This window comes from Dermacentor andersoni, chromosome 1 (assembly GCF_023375885.2).
Source record: "Dermacentor andersoni chromosome 1, qqDerAnde1_hic_scaffold, whole genome shotgun sequence".
NCBI classification, from domain to species: Eukaryota; Metazoa; Arthropoda; class Arachnida; order Ixodida; family Ixodidae; genus Dermacentor; species Dermacentor andersoni.
The window spans coordinates 240,813,134-240,835,208 of NC_092814.1; the positions used below are offsets into that span (position 1 = coordinate 240,813,134).

Sequence of the window (22,075 nt, forward strand, 5' to 3'; positions counted from 1 at the left end):
GTCAATTACTAGCACAGAACAAGCTAGAAGTCGTAGGTAGATGCGATGTACGTACGGAAGTTAAAGGTGGCTAAAGAGTTGCTGAACAAATGGAAAATGTGCAGTGGTTACGGACAGGCGACCCTGTCTGCCTCCGGAAGAACGCTTGGGGTGCATGCGTGTTGACGAGACCGACCGACCATGGCCACTAATCACGAAGGAACCCATGACACTTCACGTGCGCGGTGCGTGCGAACGACGAACGCGTCCAGCATGGACGAACATGCTCGGTGGACACATGGTCGCCGGAGCCCCTTGTTATCACCGTGAGGAGAAGACCCTTGAACCGATAGCAGGGTGCAATGTTCGGGCACTCTGAAGGAGCGCTGCTGCCCCAGGCCACCGCCAGCCTGCAGCGCCCATAGCCGCCGGTGACAACGATAACTGCAGCACCTTCCTTGTTCTGCTGCCTTTGCGCATGGTTACGCGCGAAGGGAAGCGCCACAGATAAGACAAGCTTGATCTTGAGTGCAAATCTAGAAACATATCGTCATCGCTTGCATATATATATCGCTTGGGTTACCACGCTGCTTAACCTCGCTTGTGTACACTAGAGTTAAAACTCGTGTAAAACGGAAGTCCAATTCGCTCATTGTTCGTGCACGTAGAGGCGCGTGTACATTTGTGCTGCCACATACAAAAAGCAATACAGGAAATGTAACCAAGGGTGAGGCTCGCATCGTCCACGTGCGAAGTGAGCCCCGGTTCCCCTGCCCGAACCTGCGAACAGTGCACACAACCAATGAGCGGCGACCTGGTGTCGGGTCACGTGAGTGGACACTACCGTGGTCTGCAATGCTTGCACACGCGGTCAGCATTAAGAGCCGAGAGCGGCACACAGTTGCTTGAATCTCGTCGTGGAATATATGCAGTCGAGGTCATCAAAGGTGGTGAGTGAACGGTTGTCACCAACGTCGAAGTGAAGCGTTCGAAGTTTCGAAGGTTGCGACCACCTTAACTAGAATGAACGGCTTGACAACTTACGCTGATGAAGTGTGCAATATACCGGGTGTTTTATTTTAACGTTAACAACAATTAAAAAAAATCGCCTGTGACATTTAGAACAAATCTACTTATTGAGCTGGAATCAGTGGTGTAGCTAGGTCGTCTGGCACCCGGGGCCCATAGGTCTTCTGTCGCCCCCCCCCCCCCCCCCCCCCCCCCGGGTTTAGCCGACGGAAAGAGGGGTGTCTTCAGACGTATATGACCCCCCCCCCCCCCCCCGGCCCCTTGCACCCGGGGTCCACGGCCCCCCCTGTTGCTACGCCACTGGCTGGAATACTTGTAGTTTGATACTCGTAGGGTGTTTGATGCACTGGAAATCAATACGCATAATTGACTAATAAAAAGAAGTTTCACTAATTAACTTTTCATAAGGTACATCCACTTGGAACGAATTTTGAAAAAAAAAGCACCAGTTTTAAGATAAGCGCAGTCAAACTTGCTGCAAAAATGCACTGTTGTTCCACTTAATTTTTTTTAACAAAAGCAACTTTTTATGCATTGAATCTCAAGGGTTTCTGGAACACCAACGTATTCTGTCGTGAACATTGGGATCGCATATACCGAAACTGGTGTCATCCTCAGAATTAGTTCCAAGTGAATATGACTTTCAAGGTCACCTCTTACAATTTGTATATTGCAATATTTTGCTTAAAGTAATTAGTTTAGAAGTTAATTAGCAAGAATTTTTCAAATTAGTGAACTATCCACTTTCATTTTTTGTGCGAATAATGTCTAGACTCGGAAAGCAATCTCGCTCAAGAACTGAAATTCTGCTACATGTCACGGGTGATTCTTTAAAATTTTGTTAACAAAATACGACACCCCGTATATATGACACCGTATAGGAGTAGTCATCGGCCTAGACTGCAGAAGCACTCATGAAGATTAGGCAGGGTTCTGGCCCCACCGACGGTTTACACTTTCGTCGAAGGTTGGCGTCAGGCCGACATTCACTTTCTCCCGATGCTGTAGGCTCGTGCTGTAGCTCCGATATTGGAGCGCTAAGGCTTGGCACGTACGTGTTCCCGGCCAATTTTAGCCACACGCTCCACGGCGACTCCAAGTCAAGCCGATTTCTTTCTCGCTAGCTTTGTCGACGTGCCTCTTTCATCTGAAGCAGCAAGCCGAACACGTAGCAGGGCTGACATTTTCAGCTTTCACGAAAGTCTCTCTCCATCTCTTATCGTACAAGACAAATTTATACTTGCGCTTTATGTAGTTTATGATGAGGAAACGGTGCTGAAATGTTATTGACAGTCGGGGTTGCAATGTAAATAACGCTAAACGCTCAATAAAGAGAAAGCTATATAGGGATCGGCTGCTGCCCGTATACGCTTTGATCTTTATCGCGCCGTAGGTGCTTTGCGGCGATCCGACCGAAAAGAGATTATGACTGAAATGAAAGCGCTGCGGAAGTCACTTGTTCTTTTGGCTCGATTTCAAGGACCTGGAAACGTTTTCGCCCGCTCGTTGGAACCGCTGTTATGACAGGGTATAAAAATACTGTTAATACGTGAAATAGCTCCCTCATTATGTGGCCGCAACAGCGATAACGTCCTTGTATTTGTGGTCATATATGGTCAAGCTGAACTCTTAACTTGAACGAGGCAGTCACCTCACATGTTTCCTTCGCCACTTCCCGTTTTACTTGTTTTTCTTTCCCTGCTCGCCTTGCTTCTCCGTTATTTGATTGCTCTGGGTACTGACGTGTCCAACCACTTATTTTCGCTACGATTACATGGTGCTAATACTAAAGACTCTTTTCCTCGCCTTACACGCAGTGGGTCACGTCCGGCAAGCAGTAAATGCGTGCGGTTTTTACTGGCCAAACCGAGCACTCGAATTCTTGTCAGTTTGCAACATGAACATTATGCAACGCGGTGCTGCAGTATACGAGTGCAAACACGAGCTGCGTTGGAAGGCGGTTTTGATGGTGGCCGAGATAGGCGACGCGCTACCACCATGCTACTTGATAACTGCCCACTTGAGACGATGACTCAGTGGACAAAGAAATTTAAAAGCGCGCAATAGAACACACACACAAACATGCGCGCACGAGAGAGACTGTCGTTGCCAACAGGGAAGCCGGCTGCCTTTTCACCATCTGTAGATTGATGCCAAGGTTGTACGTTATAGGTACTCCGAAATAGATATGAACACGGGCTAAAACGACATTTATTTTAAGTTTCATTCGCTCCATGAGACTGGAAGGACATACGAAACAGACGCATTGAATCGAACACATTTATTGTTTCTTTTTTTCTTCTTTTGCCCTATTCATATATGCTGCAAGTGCAGGATGATATATACAGGGTGTTTCAGCGAACATGTTCAATTTTTTTTGTTAAATTGGTTAGTGACTGTGGCAGATAGCACAATTATAGTGCATGAGCTGGTCAACTCGAAGAGGCGGGCATTATTTGCACAAGAAACTGAAATGCATTATCGACGAATTAACAAAAATCACTAATTATGCTTTAAACTAATTACAATTATGGCATATATTGCAATTTACAGATTCTAGCGGGTGAGACTGCAAGGCATATCCACTTGAAAAGAATGGTGTGGATGACATGATTTACGAGATATGCGCCGTCGAACATGCGGCAAAAATGCATTGTCGTTCCACTTACTTTCTAAACAAAACGTCGTTTTATGCATTGAAGCGCTAAAGTGACTGGAACGCCAATGCATCTTTCCGAAAAGGTCTGGAATTAATATTTAGAAACTGGTGTCATCCTAAGAATTCATTTGAAGTGGACCTGCCTTGCGAAATCCCCGGCTAGAACCTGTAAAAACTTAATTCGTGAGCTTTTGTTAATTAATCGTTAATAATTTCATTTTTTTTGTGCCAGTAATGTCCGCCTCGTCGAGCAGACTAGGTCATGAACTAGGACTGTGCTATCTACCACAGGCAATCAAACAAAAAAATTGAAAGTGCTCTATGAAACACCTGGTATATATAGCAGAGCAATATATAAGTGCTCTGCCCCCGAGTGTGCAGCGGGTGGTCACCGGCTCTTTCCAGGGACAAAGAGAGAGTACTCCGAAGTAACTCGGTAAGGACAGACCAACCTAAAAACTCTACATCTTTGTTTGACCAAGGACAACCAGTTCCACAAGAAACTCTCCCAGCTTCTGCATGAAGCGGGCCTCCATGCTCTTATTTCATCATTCTACTATGCCACGGTAGCACGTGCGAAATTTAAAAGAAATTATATGTGTACGCTTCCTACAAAGAACACGTTCTTTTACATTTTATACCCTGATTACGAACATGCAATCAGGCGAAAATCTATAGGCCAGATAACTGCACCCAAATTGGTGATGTGCATTTTAATTACGCTGTATTTGTCCCGACAGTGACGTCTAAAGATTTCGTATCTCAAACAAATTTGTGCGATTTCGTAAACTTACAGTCTGATTCGAGACACACACCGAAAGATTTTATTTTGCGCTGGTGTCCTGTACGCAAAAGGACAGCGTTGCGGCGACTTGAACTCTATGTTAGCCCGCATATGTATACATTTTATTCTGCCCACAACACGCATGTTCTTGTCCTCGCTCTGTACAGTAGGCGGCCAAGACAGGGATCTACTGAGCAAAGCTCTATATATCCGACGTGACGTGCTGAACTTGACACATAATGCTCACGTAAACGAACGTGGCCGAGAAACATTGAAACACAGGCAATAACGAAACAAGTAACAGTTTTATGCGTAACTTTTCATTACACGATGCACCAACATTTCGAAACTACATGATCATTCGAATCTATATAAAAGGGCCGAATTCTTACACTGCCTTTAGTTCGTAATATATGTCTAATTGACCGACCGCCTTTGATAATAATTCGTATGTTCGCTCCTGTTTTTACGAAGTTACGACTTAGCTTACGGCTCTATTTGTTAACTACCATTTTTATCAATACGGGCCCTAGGGCCGAATTCACAAAACTTCACCTGTATTCGCAATAAAAGTGTTACAAAAAGAGTCGCACTGTTCGTAAGAGCAGGTACCAGGCAATCCTGATGCTTGACATAATATTAGCGAATGCAGCAGCTAATGGCAAAAAGGACTGACGAACGGAACTAACGGCAGTGTAAGGATTCGGTCCTTTTATATAGATTCGAACGATCATGTAGTTTCGAAATGTTGAGGCATCGTATAATGACAAGGTACGCATAAAGCTGTTACTTGTTTCGTTATTGCCTGTGTTTCAATGTTTCTCGTTCGTATGAGTTCTTTGCATTGGCTAGCCGCTTTCGATAATATTATGTCCACTATCGCGATTAGCCGGCGCCTGTAATATTACTAACCGATCTAGCATATGAAGTACTTTATGAATAGGTGTAGGCCCTGAAGTACGCATGGTGGCAACGACGGTGAATACGGAGCAGAGTGGTCGAATCGTCTTGACGGTTTGACGTAATGACGGTTACATCGCGGGCCTAAAGACGCAGGCTGAGTGGCAGGTATATATATATATATATATATATATATATATATATATATATATATATATATATATATATATATATATATATATATACAGAAAAGCTGGGAGGTCGGCCTGAGGCATAACAAAATATATACGCTGAAGTCAAACTGTATAGAACTAGGAAGTTGTATATCCGGTGTGTTCAGATAAGGGCTGTCAGAGGATTGTCTGGACTACTTATTTATTTGCACGAAATTTTTATATGGCAGCGAAATTCCTCTCCCCATCGCAACCAAGCTTACTCTTTTCAGCACACGCCGTTGTTTCATTATGACAAAAATCTTAACGGAAACAAGGCGGAAAATGCGGCTTGCCCAATTGCACGATGTTCCGAATTTGAAACAGCTTTCTATGCTTGCATACTTTTTATACCTATTTTGAACAACTTTATTTTTGAAAATAAAATAAGCTCGAGTGTCTGCGCGAGCTCACAACACAAACAAAAATTGCAAGGTTGTCTTTTGAACAAGAGGTTAAAAAATGGGTCTTCTTTGGCAATAATTTTATGTGTCTTATTAACGGCGAGTTTCTTTCGATATTTTTTCTCTTAAAGGGCCCCTCACCAGGTTTGCCCACTTTGAGGTGACAAACGCAGCGCGTACAATGGCACTAACGATCGTGTCTGCTAAGTATTGCATCCCTACGCTCCGCTAAAAGAGCTTAAATTTCAAACCAAACGGCGTTTGCCCTTCTCGGGGACGCCGCGCCCTAGCCGGGGAGGCGACGTCGATCGCACAAGTGCATGGCAGTGCTGCGAGGTCACTCACAGTGACACGTGACTGCGAGAATTACTCAAGACAACATCAGTTATTTTTTTAATCTGTTTCTTCAATAGAGGAATTAAAGTGTAGAGAAGTAATAAAACATACAAACCGAATGTCTGCGTGTTATTATTTTACTTCTTACCGTAGCAAGCAGCATCCAGACCAACGCGTGGCAACTGAAACGTTCCCGCCCCGTGTTCGCGGTCGAGGCTTGCCTCGTCGCGCTAGAGCACAACCACTCAAGCTAAGAACGTTTATACCGACAAGGACGTGTGACCATTCCATCGTGTACGTCTTTCGGTTGCTGCGAGACACTTCAGCACCTGATATTGGAGTGTCCCGCTTTCAGTGCGCAGCGCATGTCGCTAGCGAGGGACTATGATCTCCTTGGCCTGCGGTGTACGGACGAATCTTTGTACCTCAGTCGTTGTGCGTCTCGACGCGATCGGGCTCATCACGCTCTACTTACTTTTCTAACAGAAACTAACTTAGGCTCACGTTTGCAGCCTATTTCTCTTTTCGGATAACGGAATCTCGAACACTATTTCTTCTATTTCGACATTCTAGAGTGGCGTGACCTGCAGTGACCGGCCCAACTGTGTGTGTTCTGATTAATTCATTGAGATTTGTCATCTCGCTCTTCTTTTCCTCTTCCCTCTCCTACTTCATATCTCCCATTTCTGTTTCTGTCTTCTCCTTTTCTGAAGAGTAGGCAGGCGTTGTGGCAGTGGCGAAGAGAAGTTGCCAGCCTGCTCCTCGCTTTCCCTTTCCTGTCAAGTGTATATATGTTTTCAAAACAAATAATAATCATAATTACCGCAGCAAGAGAGTTGTACTTCCATTTCGTCTGCTCGTTCCCATGTCGTGCAGTCGCGCGCGAAGAGAACGAAACTATGCCATTTCCTATCGTGTTCCAGCGCCGCGATCATGCTCTTTCGTCCTCTCGCGTCTGCCTGAGTGCTCTTGATTGCGGCACTGACTTATCAGGTGTTCTCGTGCAGAGCGCACAAAATCGTCCGCTGCTCGAAACGAGACAAACGCAACAGCTCGCGCGCGAGACCGTCACCGGAAGTGCGCCATTCAGCAAAAATGCGAGACAATAAAATAATAATAAAAAAAAAAACAAGAAGGCGAGGTCCATGACGTACTTGTCACGCGATTTTCCGGCTTCGGTATGGGAGAACGCAGGGAAGGAATTTCGCTTGCAGAGGCTAGGCGGGGCAAGTGGAGGGAGTGTCTATGTTTTACGCTGACGCTCGCCTCCTGAAATCATGCGTTCGCTCCACTTCGAATATTTCTGTCACCGCTATTAATGAACTAATTTGAACAATTCTTGCGGTAGAATACTCCTTAGAGGGCACGTAACAACTTCCAGCTTAGAAACAACATTTACTATGTGGCCTGGCGAGGGACCCTTTAATACTTTGCTACATGCTGAACGCGCAGCAAAGCGTATTTAGTCTCCCTTACGTACTAGTATGTTTAAATTTTGGCGGCAAAATTAGAAAAATCACAGAACGTCGAAAATTTTCGCCCGCGAATAAAAAAAAATCTTCTGCAATTTCGGTCAAATTTCCCCAGGGTTATCCAGTGTCATCGATTATCTGTTGTATGCAAATGTTGCAATTTTTTGTTATGAGTACAAAAAAAAAAAAAAAAACAATCAGTAGTGATGTATAGGCTGCAGTGTTCAGCGCTTCGTGGCCTGTCTTCGACAATGTTCAAGTCCAATTATGGCTCCCGTTTGTGCCACGAACTAATAAGCAACCTCAAGTGCTACAGAGGGAACACAGTAGCTTTTTATGAGAAATATAAAGGCATGACCAGCGCTAATGATGGCTGATTGGATATATTGGATATAGCGTTCTCCTGCTGAATGTGATGTCGCAGGTTAAACTTTCTGCCGCAGCCACTATATTCCAATGAAAAAGAACGCAACGACACTCCAGTGCTTATATTTGGGTGGATTTTAAATAGATTAACGTACTTAGACCAACAAGAATTTAAAAAAGAATCAAATTTTGGGGTTTTACGTGCCAAAACCACGATCTGATTATGAGGCACGCCGTAGCAGGGGACTCCGGAAATTTGGACCACCTGGGGTTCTTTAAAGTGCACTTAAATCTAAGTACACGGGTGTTTTCGCCCCCATCGAACTGCGGCCCCCGTAGCGGGGATTCGATCCCGCGACCTCGTGCTTAGCAGCTCAACACCTTAGTCACTAAGCAACCACGGCGTGTCAACACGGATTTCCATGCGTCTCAAGTGAGCCGGTGTTAGACATATTGGTAAAGTTTCATGTCTGTTAGCCACATTTCTACCTTTTGAGATTTGTAAATATATTTTCTTATCTTTTTGCACCAGTGCAAGTTCATTCTTAGTGAATGCATTAAGCAGCAGTCATCACAAAACACGACTCTTCCATGCCACGACACTGTACACGAGACACAACGAACGACGTCTGTTGCCTTTTCAGGACTTCCGCAACCCCCGTCACTCCATTTTCAGGCTATAAAGCTTAAATTTATTTGCATCACCTCAAGGCAGACACGATGCAAGTAGAATGCGAGATTTTAAAAGAATAATCAATTCATTTATGGTTAAATGCTTGACTGATGGAACGTTTTCATTACCTCAAAGCAACAGCGGGGCTATCGAAAACATCGCAGTAGAAGGTTGTGGATTATGTTATATCTCCTGCCCCACTTTGCGTTTATCTAAATCCATGTAATGGGGTGTATATGCGTTCGTTCCCATTAGAATGCGGTCAATGCGGCTGAGAGTTGACCCGCGACATCACGTTCAGCAGGAGAACGCCATATCCAATGAGCTACCATTAGAGCTATAGTCCCGTCTTTGTATTCCTCATAAAAAGCTCCCGTGTTCCCTCTGTAGCACTTGAGGTTGCTTATCAGTTCGTGGCACAAACGGAAGCCATAAGTAGACTTCGACATTATCGAAGACAAGCCGCGGAGCGCCGAACACCTCAGCCTTTAACAACTCATCGCTTTCTTTTGTACTCGGAACAAAATGATGCAACGACTTTTCGCATGCACCAAAGAGCCGATGACAGCAGATAATCCTGGGGAATTTCACAGAAATTGTATGATTTTTTTTTTAGTTCACGCGCGAGAACTTTCGGCGTGTTGCAATTTTTCGAATTCTGCCGCCAAAAGAGAGACAGAGACAGAAGAAAGGGGAAAGGCAGGGGGGTTAACCAGATGGGTAGATCCGGTTTGCTACCCTACGCTGGGGAGAGAGGGGAGGGGGAAGTACAGTAATAGCAAAGTAGAGATAAAGAAAGAAAGGAGCACCGCATACCGACATCACAAAGCACAGTAGCACTTGCAGCACTATAAACATCTGTTGCCAAAATTAAACATACTAGTACGTAAGAGAAACTATACACCTTTCTGCGCGTTTAGAGTGTTGTAAAGTCTGCTCATCAATAGGGACGACGACGAAGTGTCCTGTGTGGAACGCTGCCTTTTTGTCTCTGAGAATTTGAAGCTATTTTGTGGGAGACGCCACTCCCTTAACTACGGCGATGAACGTGGAGTCGCCTGGAGAGGTTCCTGGTCCTTGTACGTCAACAGCGACCGCACCGAGAAAGCGGTCTAGTCGCCCGAGTGACACCTACAGCGAGGACACTGTGATCTACTCAGGAACCAGTGATGAAACCTCGGATGACAGCGACTTCGTGCCCGTAGCGAAGCACAAAGCAAAGAGAAGACTCGTCAGGACGTCTCCTTCCTCAAGTAAGGCAACTGTGATCCCGACGCGAAAGCCATCAGACCTCACCATTTTATATATGCCTGTGGCTGCTAGCGACAATCTAAACCGGATCAACCGTCAAGCCACATCTGTATCGCTCGAGGCACTTGTTCCGGGTCAGATCAAAGATATAAGGATCAACGCCCGTAAGAACATCCTCGCTATAGATGTCACAAACCGCAGCGCGCTAGACATTCTGAGCAACGTTAAGGTGCTGGATAGCATCAACGTACGCTGCTATAAACAAGACCATCACGACTCTACGGCCGGCGTTGTGTATGACGTAGATAATTCCATAAGCGATGGTGACCTGCATATACTCATCAAGCCGGCGACAGAGGGAATTGCCATATTGCAAGCCCGTCGCCTGGGAAACTCGAAGTGTGTCAAGTTAACTTTCAAAGGAGACAGCCTACCGTCCCACGTCAAGGTCGGTCACTTCCGACACGTTGTACGGCCTTTTGTGCCAAAGCCGCTTCAGTGCAGGAAATGTCAAAGGATAGGGCACGTTAGCGCGGTTTGCACAAACGCTGCCGTGTGCTCACGGTGCTCTGGGTCGCACAGCTCCGACGCCTGTCGTGCAGAAAACCAAAAGTGCGCCAATTGTCAGGGCTCTCACGATGCAACTTCGAAGAATTGCCCACATGTGAAAAATGAGGCGAAAGTCTTGAGGCAAATGGTCAGGGATGGTTCCTCGCACAGGGAGGCTGCCGCTAAGGTGCGACGTCGACGCTCACGTCGTCGGAGATCTAGGAAACCCACTGCTATTGCTAAGGATGCACCGCGTCCACTGACAGTCCAGAAACTTACGCATACAACTTGCAATAGCAGCAGTGAGATTCCTCACCAGAAAGTCTCCAATATCATTGCCTCAAGCGAGGAGTGGCCGCCATTGCCACGGCTAGATCCACCAGCGGAGCGACAAGATGTAGCACGCTCGCCGAATCATGCTTCACCTTCTGGCAGCAACCAAGACAACGACAAACAAGTTGTCACCATGATAAGGGCCCTTATGAACACGCTACGAGCACTACTGACCGCCATACACACTCCGGCGGCTCGAGGCGCACTTCAAATACTGGATGCCCTGTATCCGGTACTGTCCGGTCTTGAGAAGCACCATGGCTGCTCCTCTACATTCGTTCCTTAGAGAAGTCAAGGAAGCGTCTATCTTCCAATGGAATGTCAGAGGCATTAAATCGCGGATTTCGGACTTTCGTCCGTTTGTTTTTAAGAACAAATTTCCAATAATCGTCCTTTGTGAACCAAACGTTGAGAGCGCCATCCGCCTATCAGGATATGAAGCTTTCATGTCTGCCACCTGTACCGACCGCAGCAAAGTCATCGTTTATATCAGATGTGATTTCACATATGTTTTACACCCAGTGGCACCTGATGACGACAATCAGTATGTGTGTTTGACTATAAAATGCAAGAACGTCGCACTCACGCTCATAGGTGCCTACATTTCACCTTCGAGTCGATTTGACAGCGCAAGGCTAAGTACAATTTTAACAGCGACACCTGGACCATGGGTTATTACCGGCGACTTCAATGCGCATCATCCGCTATGGGGAAGCTTAAAGATGGACTGTCGAGGAAGACGTGTACTATCCTTCGCGTCGGATCATGAGCTCTGCTGCCTAAATGATGGCAGTCCCACCTTTCTGCGGGGATTGACATACAGCAGCTGCCTGGACTTGACTTTTGTTTCAAGATGCCTCAGTGCCAGTGTGAAATGGTTCACGGACAACGAAACGCATGGTAGTGACCACGTCCCAACATATGTTAAAATCGACGGCATACGCAAGTCACACTCTACTACAGTTCTTCATCACATCGACTGGCCTAAATACACGTTGCTCATGGAGAAGAATAGCCAAGAGATCCAGGATTGTCTGCCTGGCAACATCGAGAAGCTCATTAACGCCGCTGCTCAAGAAGCCACAAGATCTTTTAGGCCTATTCCTAAATTTTCTGAATTCGAAGCAGAATTGGAGCGGCTTCGAGCAATCCGCCGTCGCGCGGAAAGAAGGTACAGGCGCACCAAGTCCATCTACGACCTAAGGGAGGCGAGACGCATACAGAAGAAGATCCAGCGTCGGATCAACTCCCTCCAGTCTCTAAGATGGAAAACCTTCTGTGATACCCTTGATCCGCATAAACCCCTCTCACATATTTGGAGAACAGTGCGTGGTCTTCGAACATCACCGCAACAACGCCACCCCTTCAAATGCCTGGCTCTCTATCAAGGTCGCAGAGAGATCGACGTAGCGGAGGACTTCTGTTTCAAGGTTGCTGGTCTACCGCCATCGTTCGCTACACGTGATCCCCGTGATGTTCCAATCTCGCGAGATTCTCGTATGGACAATTTGTTTTCCATCGAGGAGTTGCAGGCGGCGTTGGCAGCGTGCAGACGTTCCTCATCGCCTGGGCCTGACGGGGTGACATACACAGCTCTTGGAAACCTCGGTCACACAGCCCGGCATGCACTTCTAGACGTGTACAATAATTCATGGCGTGAAGGAGAAGTTCCAGCTGCATGGAAGTCTAGCCGCCTTGTGCCTTTGCTCAAGCCAGGTAAATCACCCCTAGACGTGGCGTCTTATCGTCCCATTGCTCTGGCCAGTTGTCTGGGAAAGGTGATGGAGAGGATGGTGCTGACGCGTCTAGAGTGGTATCTAGAACATTACAAGTTATATCCTGACGCTATGGCAGGCTTTCGACGCGGACGCTCTTCTATAGACAACGTCATAGATCTTGTCTCGTCTGTTCAGCACGAAAAAAGCCTCAGGAGACTATCAGCGGCGATGTTCCTGGATGTTAAAGGCGCATATGACAACGTAACCCATCAAGCCATCCTGGACGCCTTGGGTGATGTCGGCCTCGGCGGCCTTGTATTTCGGTGGATATCCAGCTTCTTGAAGGACAGGTCATTCTTTGTGCAAACAGAGGACGGTGCGTCATCACAACGCAACACCTACCGAGGCGTACCACAAGGCGGAGTCTTGAGCCCCACTCTATTTAACCTGGTGCTCATCGACCTGGTTCATACCCTTCCGGAATCCGTCCATGTGTCGATCTATGCAGACGATATATGCATTTGGTCATCAGGAGTGACGCGTCCTCAGGTGCGCGCCAGACTTCAAAAAGCGGCCACACTAACATCAGGTTATCTTCGAGCACGAGGTCTGGAGCTGTCCTGCGAGAAGTGCTCTATAGTCGCTTTCACGCGTAAAGCAATGAAACCGTACGTTATCAGAATTAATGGACAGCCAATTGCCTACGAGAAGACGCACCGCTTTCTAGGAGTGATAATCGATCGAGACCTTTCCTGGAGTACTCATATCTCCTACCTAAAAAGGAAATTAGTCATGATAACCCACGTGCTCAGATTTCTTGCGGGAAAGTCATGGGGTGCGTCTGTGAGTGCGATGCTCCAACTCTATAACGCACTGTTCCTTGGTCTCCTGCGCTATAGCTTACCTGTACTGGGTGGGACCGGCAAGACCAACCTCCGTGCCCTCCAATCTGTACAAGCTCAAGCTCTGCGAATTTGCCTTGGTCTTCCCAGATGTGCGTCCACGGCAGCAACAATAGCCATCGCGCATGACCACCCCATCAATACGTATCTTCAAGTCGACACCTTAAGGATGCATATCAGGCACTTCGCCCGACTTCCATCGCATCATCTCGCCTCCCTTCCTGCCGCTCGACCTCGTTCAGCGTTTAGCAAGATTATTGCCGCCAACCATAGAACTTTACCGTCGAACTTCACGCCTGCAGCACGACCATCTCAACCGCTGTGGTGCCTCCATCCACTCCAGGCTCTTCTTGTTATTCCCGGTATCAAAAGGAAAACGGAGATGTCAACTTTCGCCCTCAAACAAACCGTGCTTTCAGTGCTACATGAACAGCACAGAGGACGCATCCACGTTTACACAGACGGTTCTGTATCCTCTAATAGTTCAGCTGGAGCAGTGGTGATTCCCGCAGAGTGCGTCACACTCAAGTTCAAGACATCTCACATTACATCATCGACGGCTGCAGAACTCGCAGCTATCCGTGCTGCTCTGGAGTTTATTGTTCACAAATCATCACATTCATGGTCCATCTTATGTGTCTGATGTCCCCTTTCAACCATGGACCAAATGAGCAACTAGTCGCAGACATCCGACTACTCCACCATCACGCAATCAACAAGGGACACAACATCATCTACCAGTGGATACCGGGTCACTGTGGAATTTCAGGAAATGACAGTGCGGATGACGCTGCCCGGTCGGCTCATGATGGTGCCCAGATTACACCCATACCGCTGTCGAGAACAGATGCAGCCACAAGTCTTCGCTCCCTCGCCCGCGAGCTTACACAGAATCTGTGGAACACCAGTGCATTCACGAACGCACGTCTCCACAAATTGGATCCACGTCTGCAACTCCGCCTACCACCAGGGTTGCCACGAGCGGAAGCAACACTTCTGTGCCGCCTGTGGCTCGGTGTGGCATTCACAAACTCCTATTCATTCCGCATTGGAATGGCCGACAGCCCTACTTGCGACACCTGCGGCTGCGAGGAGACGATTGAACACCTCCTTTGTGACTGTCCCCGTTACGCAGTGCGAAGAAAAGTGCTCGTGACCGCTCTCGCAAAACTGGACAATCGCCCCTTTACTGAGGAAAAAGCTCTAGGACACTGGTCCAGACGGGCTTCGGCACTCAAGGCCTTAAGGGCTTTGTTGAAGTTTTTAAGGACATGTGAATTGTGCGACCGCCTCTGAACGTTGTAGCGCGTAGTTTCGCGTTACTGTGTCAATTTTCTTTTTTTTTTCCTCTTCTTCTTCTTTCTCCTTTTATTCCCTTTACCCCTTTCCCCAGCACAGGGTAGCCAGCCGGTACCTACACTGGCTAACCTCCCTGTCTTTCCTCTCCTTTGTCTCCTCCTCTCCTGCTCATCAATAACGTCGAAAGAAACTCACGCTAACATGGCACATAAAAAGAAATTGCCAATGAAGGCCCATCTTTTAGTCGCTTGTTCAAAAGACAACTTTGCAATTTTTTTATTCTGTTGTGGGCTTGCGCAGACATTTCAGTATATTGTATTTTCAATAATACAGTTGTTTAAAATAGGTATAGAAGTATTCAAGCATATAAAGTTTTATTTATTTATTTTTAGACTCTCTCAAAGTTGTAACGTCGTGCAACAGCGTAAACCGCATTTTCCACCTTGTCTCAGTAATTTTTTTTTCATGAAGCTGAAAAAATAACCTCGGTAACAACGTGTGGAGGGATATCGCTTTGTGATATAATAAATTCATTAAAATTAAAAAAAAATTGTCCGGATTCCCTTCCTGACTGTCCTTATTTAAACACACCATACCACATACTACAAAAGGTTCGTGACTCAGCAAGAACAGTATTCAAGCAGAAAAACGTACGATCCGCTTCACTCATTAATCACTTTAAACGAACGATCACAGGATTTCGCTCTCTGCTAGAGTCAGTGGCATAAAGTTCTATCGTATGTATTAGCAACGGTGTTTGCGCTAGCGACACGTGTATGGTGAGTGCGAGGAACTGAAGCATTATGCATATTAAAAAAAAAAAATCATTTCTTCCGGTGCATTTCACAGCTGTACGTGGCTAATCGCAGCAGGATGTGCCCTGTGAGTGACCCTTTATTTTGTACTGGATTTTAAAACTTCCATCGCGGATCGACATTTTTCTTGTTTGTTCTCTGCGTCTCTCTTTGTGTCTTTGGCAGCTCAGGTAACGTACTGCCCTTCATATACGCAGTCAAGCATAGATGGCAGCATCACTGCGTTGTGCGTGAGCTGACATAGAATATAAAAGCAAATGTGACAAGTGTTGTCACTATCACAAAAAAGAAAGAAGAAAAAAAAAAGAAAAAAAAAGAACGAGTCTTCCATTTTTGTTTTGGCAGTCCTCCGCCAAACAGATCTCAAAAGACTGTAATGACCGAAAGTAATTATTTGTACGCTGACTATAAACGCGGATTCACAAAGCAGTAGATGTACAGTACACGAAAACGGTTCGTGTATACGAACAGGCCGCGACCTATCGTGAAAAGCCAATGATATGGTGACCAAGGCGCCGGCCAATCTCGCGCACGAAATGAATCGTGAATTCACGAAGAAACAAAACGTCATTCTTCCGGATAATGCCGCACAAAGACACCTCGAAGCCTTCGAGGTGCGTGAACGGCAGGGGGTGCCGTTCTCGCTACGTGAGACAAACGAAAGTACGCTCGTTTGAGCGAAACCTGCAATTACAAAAAAAAAAAGAAAGAAAAGAAGAATACGCTATAGGATCATTCGTAAGAGCAGATTCCATCCAGTCAATGGTGATGTTGGACATATAATTAGCTAAGGCGGCCGACTAATGGGAAACGGCATTTGTGAACGAAACGTCTGTGAATTCGATCCCAGGGTAATTATTCACAAAAAGACGTCTTACGCTAGAACTGTTTGGATGAGAAAATTTCAGCTAACCCCGATGCTAGACATATCATCAGAGAAGTCAGCTGGCCAATGACAAAGAACACTTACGAACGAGAAGCTTCGCGAATTCGGCCAACTTCTTCGCCCGTATTTGCAAAACTGTTCGTACGTTTGGGCGGCTCGTGTTAACAGATGGAACCAATCGACATATCGAACATAGCATTAGGCAAGACGACCGGCCAATGACAACTGGTTCTGAAGACGGGAAATGTTTGTGAATTTGGCGCCTGGAACCTTGCCTGAGGCCAGCGGCGAGAACGAATCAAGAAGGCGCTTCGACTGCGTCAAGTGAGCGACCTCCAAGGAACCGCCTCCCATCTCCTCTCCTGTGTTAACGTGTGCTCGCAAGTGAGCCATACCGAATGATAGTTGGATAAGCGCGCATTCCTATTCGCGACCTCATTGGCAGCGCCATTCACAAGAGCGCGCAGGGTGCAGGTGCACTGCCGGGGCCACCCTATCGCGTCGTTATCGGCCACACTTCGGGACCGGCGCGTCCTCCTCCGCGGGCCGGGGAGAAGACGCCGGTCCTCGGGGGCGCGCGCTTGCCGTGCACTCACCCGGTACTGGAAAGCGACGCAGTTGATCATCGTGCTCGGCAGTTGCAGTCGGCGGCGGCGGTGTGCGCGCAGTGGAGGCAAATCGCACACACGACGGGTCGCACTTGTTGCGGGCTCAAATAAGCCGGGGCTCGTTCAGTCGCCTCAGGAAACTGACGCGCACTGTCTCCGCGCACACAGCCACTCCGACCGGCAGGAGCTCAGTCAGCTGCGGCTTCGATATCAGCTGACTTGCGTCAGTATTTCCCGAGCCCTTATAAAGAAGAGCGAGAGAAAAAAAATGGCGCTCTTACAACTGTCCTTCCTCCTGTCCTCGCTGCTCATTTGCCCGCGGCCCTTCTCTCCCCCCTTCCGTGCCTCCCTCCGTGGTATGGCCGCATGTGTTTTTGTTTTTAAAGCGATATCAACCGACACGCTGCTACGAATTGCATGGCGATAAGCAGACAAAGATGTCGCGGACGCCGCGCGGGCCGAGGGGCGCTCATTGTGCGGGGCGCTCGTTCATACCTCAGTGCGCATGTCTTGGGCCGCCCTTATCGGGGGAAAGTGGTCCCGCCAAGACTAACCCTCCTCCTGTGTCCTCTGCTACATGTGCAGAGGTGACACTGCATGCAGGGCGCGACATTTTCTCCGACTAATTGCCGGTACCCAGCATCCGTGTTCAAGGGACGATAGCACCAATTGCGGGATGCAACCGCAATTGGTGCTATCGGTACCCTCAATTGGTACCCCCTCCTCCAGACTGTCTGTGGCTTTTATGGAGGTGTCTCCGTCGCGTCGAACGGCGGCCGGAAACAGCTCTCCAGACTCGAAGCTCGTCATCCACCGGGTAGTCCCCTTTTTCTAGCTGCGTTTCTGCTGCTAGCTGCGACCGACTGACAGCAGCAAACCTGGCCCACGAAAGACGCCCCCGTGCCATCTTCATGTTCCGCATACCTTCTCGTTCTCTTCGAACAGCCGCCGAGATTCGAATCAGTTCTGAAGCCCTCCTCGGCCAGTCTCCACAATAATGTTCTTACGTCCTGTTCGTAAGAGCACATGCAATGCCGATCCTGATGTTCGACATATTGGCGAAGGTGACCGGACCAAAGCCACTAACACTTAAGAATTAAATATTTTAAGTATTCGACCCTTGGGGCCGAATTCATAACAGTTTCGTGAATTTGCAGCTTCGTGAACTGGACCCCTGGGGCCGCATTCACCAAGCTTTTCGTTCGCAACAGCTTTCTTTTCTCTTTTTGTCTTTGGACCCCCGCTTTTGCTAATAGTATGCCCAGCATGAAGATTGGCTGGAATTTTGCCTTACCTATAATTGTAACTTAAGCTATGACGCTGCAATTTTTCGTAAGAGCATATTCCAACCAATCCCGGTGCTGGACATAGTATTAGCCAAGGCGTCCAGCCATTGAAAAAGAAGAAAAAGCAGTTGTGAACGAAAAGCTTAAGGACTGATCTGTAATTTATTCGTGGCTATAGGCAGCTATACCATCTCCCGTGCACACTTATATATGTCAGTGTTAAAAAAATCAATAATAAAGAAAATAACGCTGCGTTCGGGGATTTCTTCAAGATAACCTGATCTTGGGCTAGTTGGTTGATACTCAGTGATATCATTGTAGCACAAATTAAATAGACCCCAAAAAGACAAGACCGGACCAGGAGCCCTACACTGACAACCGATTTAGTAGTCCCCTAGCCCCTAGAACACCATGCAGAAGAGCATACAATAATATATATATATATATATATATATATATATATATATATATATATATATATATATATATATATATATATATATATATATATATATATATATATATATATATATATATATATAGTGTGTGTGTGTGTGTGTGTGTGTGTGTGTGTGTGTGTGTGTGTGCCGACGCTATAGCACACGTCTAGTATGGATCTCGCAGCCTTTTGCTCCTGTTCCAGTGCCTCAAACACACGCAGTAGAGTATGACGGTGTAGAGCATCCTGTCGCGTCTGTGTATATTACCATTCTGCTCATCCTTTTGTCGTTTGCCACCATTATCTTGTTATATGCTCCTGCGTAGCGTAGCCGGTCGCCTAATCTTGCTGCTTTTCCTTTGTCCCATTCTAGCTGATCCTTCCGCGGCGTATATGGCGACCTTGGACGAGTTTAGGCTCACCTATGAGATGGAAGCGAGGATGAAAAGGCAGACGGCACTTGAGCCCTTCAACCCGTGAAACAGACACGCCGTGCAGAAGGCAACAACAACATAGCCAAGATTAACTAATGCTGTCGTTAGCTTTACCTGGACTAGCCATGCCTTCTTCTCGGGAGCACTTATCACCGTGCGTGCGATCGAAAGCATAGAGGGGTCGTGAGCGGTATGTCTGGAAACGATTCCTCGCGCACGTCAAGGTATATATAAACCATCGCCGCCCTGAAACAAGGCAATAGAAGACGTATGGGGGTGGAGGGCTTTCAACTAGCTTATTACCTTTCCCGTTTTGCTCTCGTATCTGACGGAGCTGTTCCCTTCTGTATTTTTATCTCTTCTTCTTTTATATTCATACAAGCCAAGGGCAGCATGTGCAAGGCCCGCGATACACAGCTAGAGGTGCACAACCACATGACGCGCATCTTTACCTTCCTATTCGCCAGTCCTCCGGCTCTGCCGTTGATATTCGTATTCGTGCATCTTCGTAATGAGCCGCGTGATTGTGATCCTCCACCCCCCACCCCCCCCCCCAAAAAAAAAGAAAAAGAAAAGAAAGAGAACGACAGAATAGAATGAACAAATATACGAGTGAGTGAAATATAGGAAAGGGCGAACGCTTGCAGAAGCACTACAACTGACATACGCATTTTGAACAGATTGTACTTTATTTTGCCGATTACTCCGACAAAGCGCCAAAGTCAAGTCGCATCTGGCATGTTCCTCGAACATTCCAGAAAAAAGGATCGGTTATTGAGCTTCCTCCCCCGCAAAAGTGATTTCGCACTGGCTATCTGAACTATACTAACCGCCCATACGGGCTATAGGTGCAGGACAATAAAATATGCGACTCAATTGGCTCAACCCCGCGCTTTTCACTTCGTATAGGTGTATCAGAGTACAGAGACGTGGGGTCGAATTCGCAAAGGTTTTCTTTTGTGAATACTCTATCGTTCACTAATTACCTTGGCTAATACAACGTTCGCCAGTACGTTTGGCCAGCTCCTGTTTTTATACGAACGACACTTGGGTACGAGCTGCTGCTTGAGTACACGGTCTCTCTATAGTGAGAACCCCAGCTTCCAAGGTACTTTGCATGCCTAACGCAAATGGCTAAAGACTGCCTTTAAGTTTATGTCATTGCTCGTATTACCGGCAATGGGTGGGCGGGTGCACTGACAACAGAGGTGCTGTCAAGGCTGCCAACAGCCAGAGCACCTTCAGGCGCAAGGCGCGAAAGGACGACGACACAGAGACAGAATGACGCACGCAGTGTGTCGCCCGTGCTTGAGCAATGTTTCGTGCCTCATACCCTGAAAGTGCAAAACCAACTTGCGCAAGTTTCCATTTTAGTGTCACCGATCAGTCACCTGCTCTCAAAGGGGGCAGTTCGCTGCCACTTTTGGCCGCTTCGACCTCCGCAGCATAAATCCTGCGTAGCGAAGAGGTCACTAATTAAAAAGTAAATTAACGCAAGTTCGTTAATTGCGCACAACTGAGAAAATTACCTGCTATCTAAAGGCTGCCAATCCGGACATTCACACGGTGAAAATAACTTTATCATCATCTATATTGCTCGACCTTTAAAAATTTGCTGCAGCTAAAAAAGAAAAAAAAAAAAAGCTGGTAGTCATACAGCAAGTAAGCGCAAAAAAGAAAAAAAAAGAAAAATTCGGCAGATACGCTTAAGACTGCTTACGTGTGGGAATGCGATAGCATTATTGTACCTTTGGTTAAATGTTTCCGATTGATGTTTTCCCGACATTCATTGCAGTTAATTCTGCTGAATCTGTATATGTGTGTTTGCATATATATATATATATATATATATATATATATATATATATATATATATATTGGCCACTTTATTTTCCTCCTTCCTCCCTTTCTTCCTATCTTCAATTTTTCAATTTCTATGTTTCTGTTTCCTCCTTTTTGAAGAGTAGGCAGCCGTTGTTCCCCTTCCGATGCCAGTTGCCAGCTGCCAGCCTGCTCCTCGTTTTCCTTTTCCTGCCATGTATATACATGTATTCAAACATAATAATAATAATAATAATAATAATAATAATAATAATAATAATAATAATAATAATAATAATAATAATAATATCGTCGCCTCGTCCTCATTGGCTGCGCCGTCACGTGCCCAATGACGAACGCACTAGGCCGCACCTTCAGTCAACCGAACCGTGGAGCCACTGTGGCGTCGGGGAAGCGCGCTTTTCTTTTCAAAGCCATAATTCACTTTGTTTAGAGAGGACCCTTCTTGAGAAATTTGACGTCAATACGAGTGTTTTTTTACGTGTCTCTGCTCTTTGCGCCGTCGGCCATTTTTGGTACCAACTTTCCGTCATGCCGACGACGCCGACGGATTTTCTCGTAATGGGGCAGGTCATGCTTTCGTATTAAAACAGGGACAGACGGATGGTATACAACACATGCGCTCCGTCTGTTCCGGTTTTCTCTGAGCCGTGCTCCCGCATGGGTTGCAGAAAATAGCGCTAGCCTTTTCTCCTTCCCCACAAGAACCACTTCTCTCTCCGGTTTTCGCGCTTCACTTGCAGTGTGTCGTACCAACAAGGTCGAATTTCTACCCGGTAGTCATAATGCAACTGTAATGCTCCACGCTACTGCAGGTTAATCAGTTAAGGTGCTTGTCGAATGCGTCGCTATAGATATGAGACCTTATTTATGGCCTCCTAGATCTAGGGCTTCGTTCT

The 22,075-nt window shown here is 46.7% G+C and overlaps 1 protein-coding gene across 1 annotated transcript in view; it reads right to left on the minus strand.

Moving 5' to 3' along the window:
* The window catches only part of Papss (3'-phosphoadenosine 5'-phosphosulfate synthase), a 93,205-nt gene extending 75,840 nt beyond the window's left edge, over positions 1 to 17,365 (minus strand). The window contains exon 1 of the mRNA XM_050195841.3: positions 17,164 to 17,365. Coding sequence (XP_050051798.1) covers positions 17,164 to 17,193 — 30 coding nt within the window. The 5' untranslated portion in view covers positions 17,194 to 17,365. The remainder of the gene's footprint in view (positions 1 to 17,163) is intronic.
* Between the last annotated feature and the right edge of the window lie 4,710 nt (positions 17,366 to 22,075).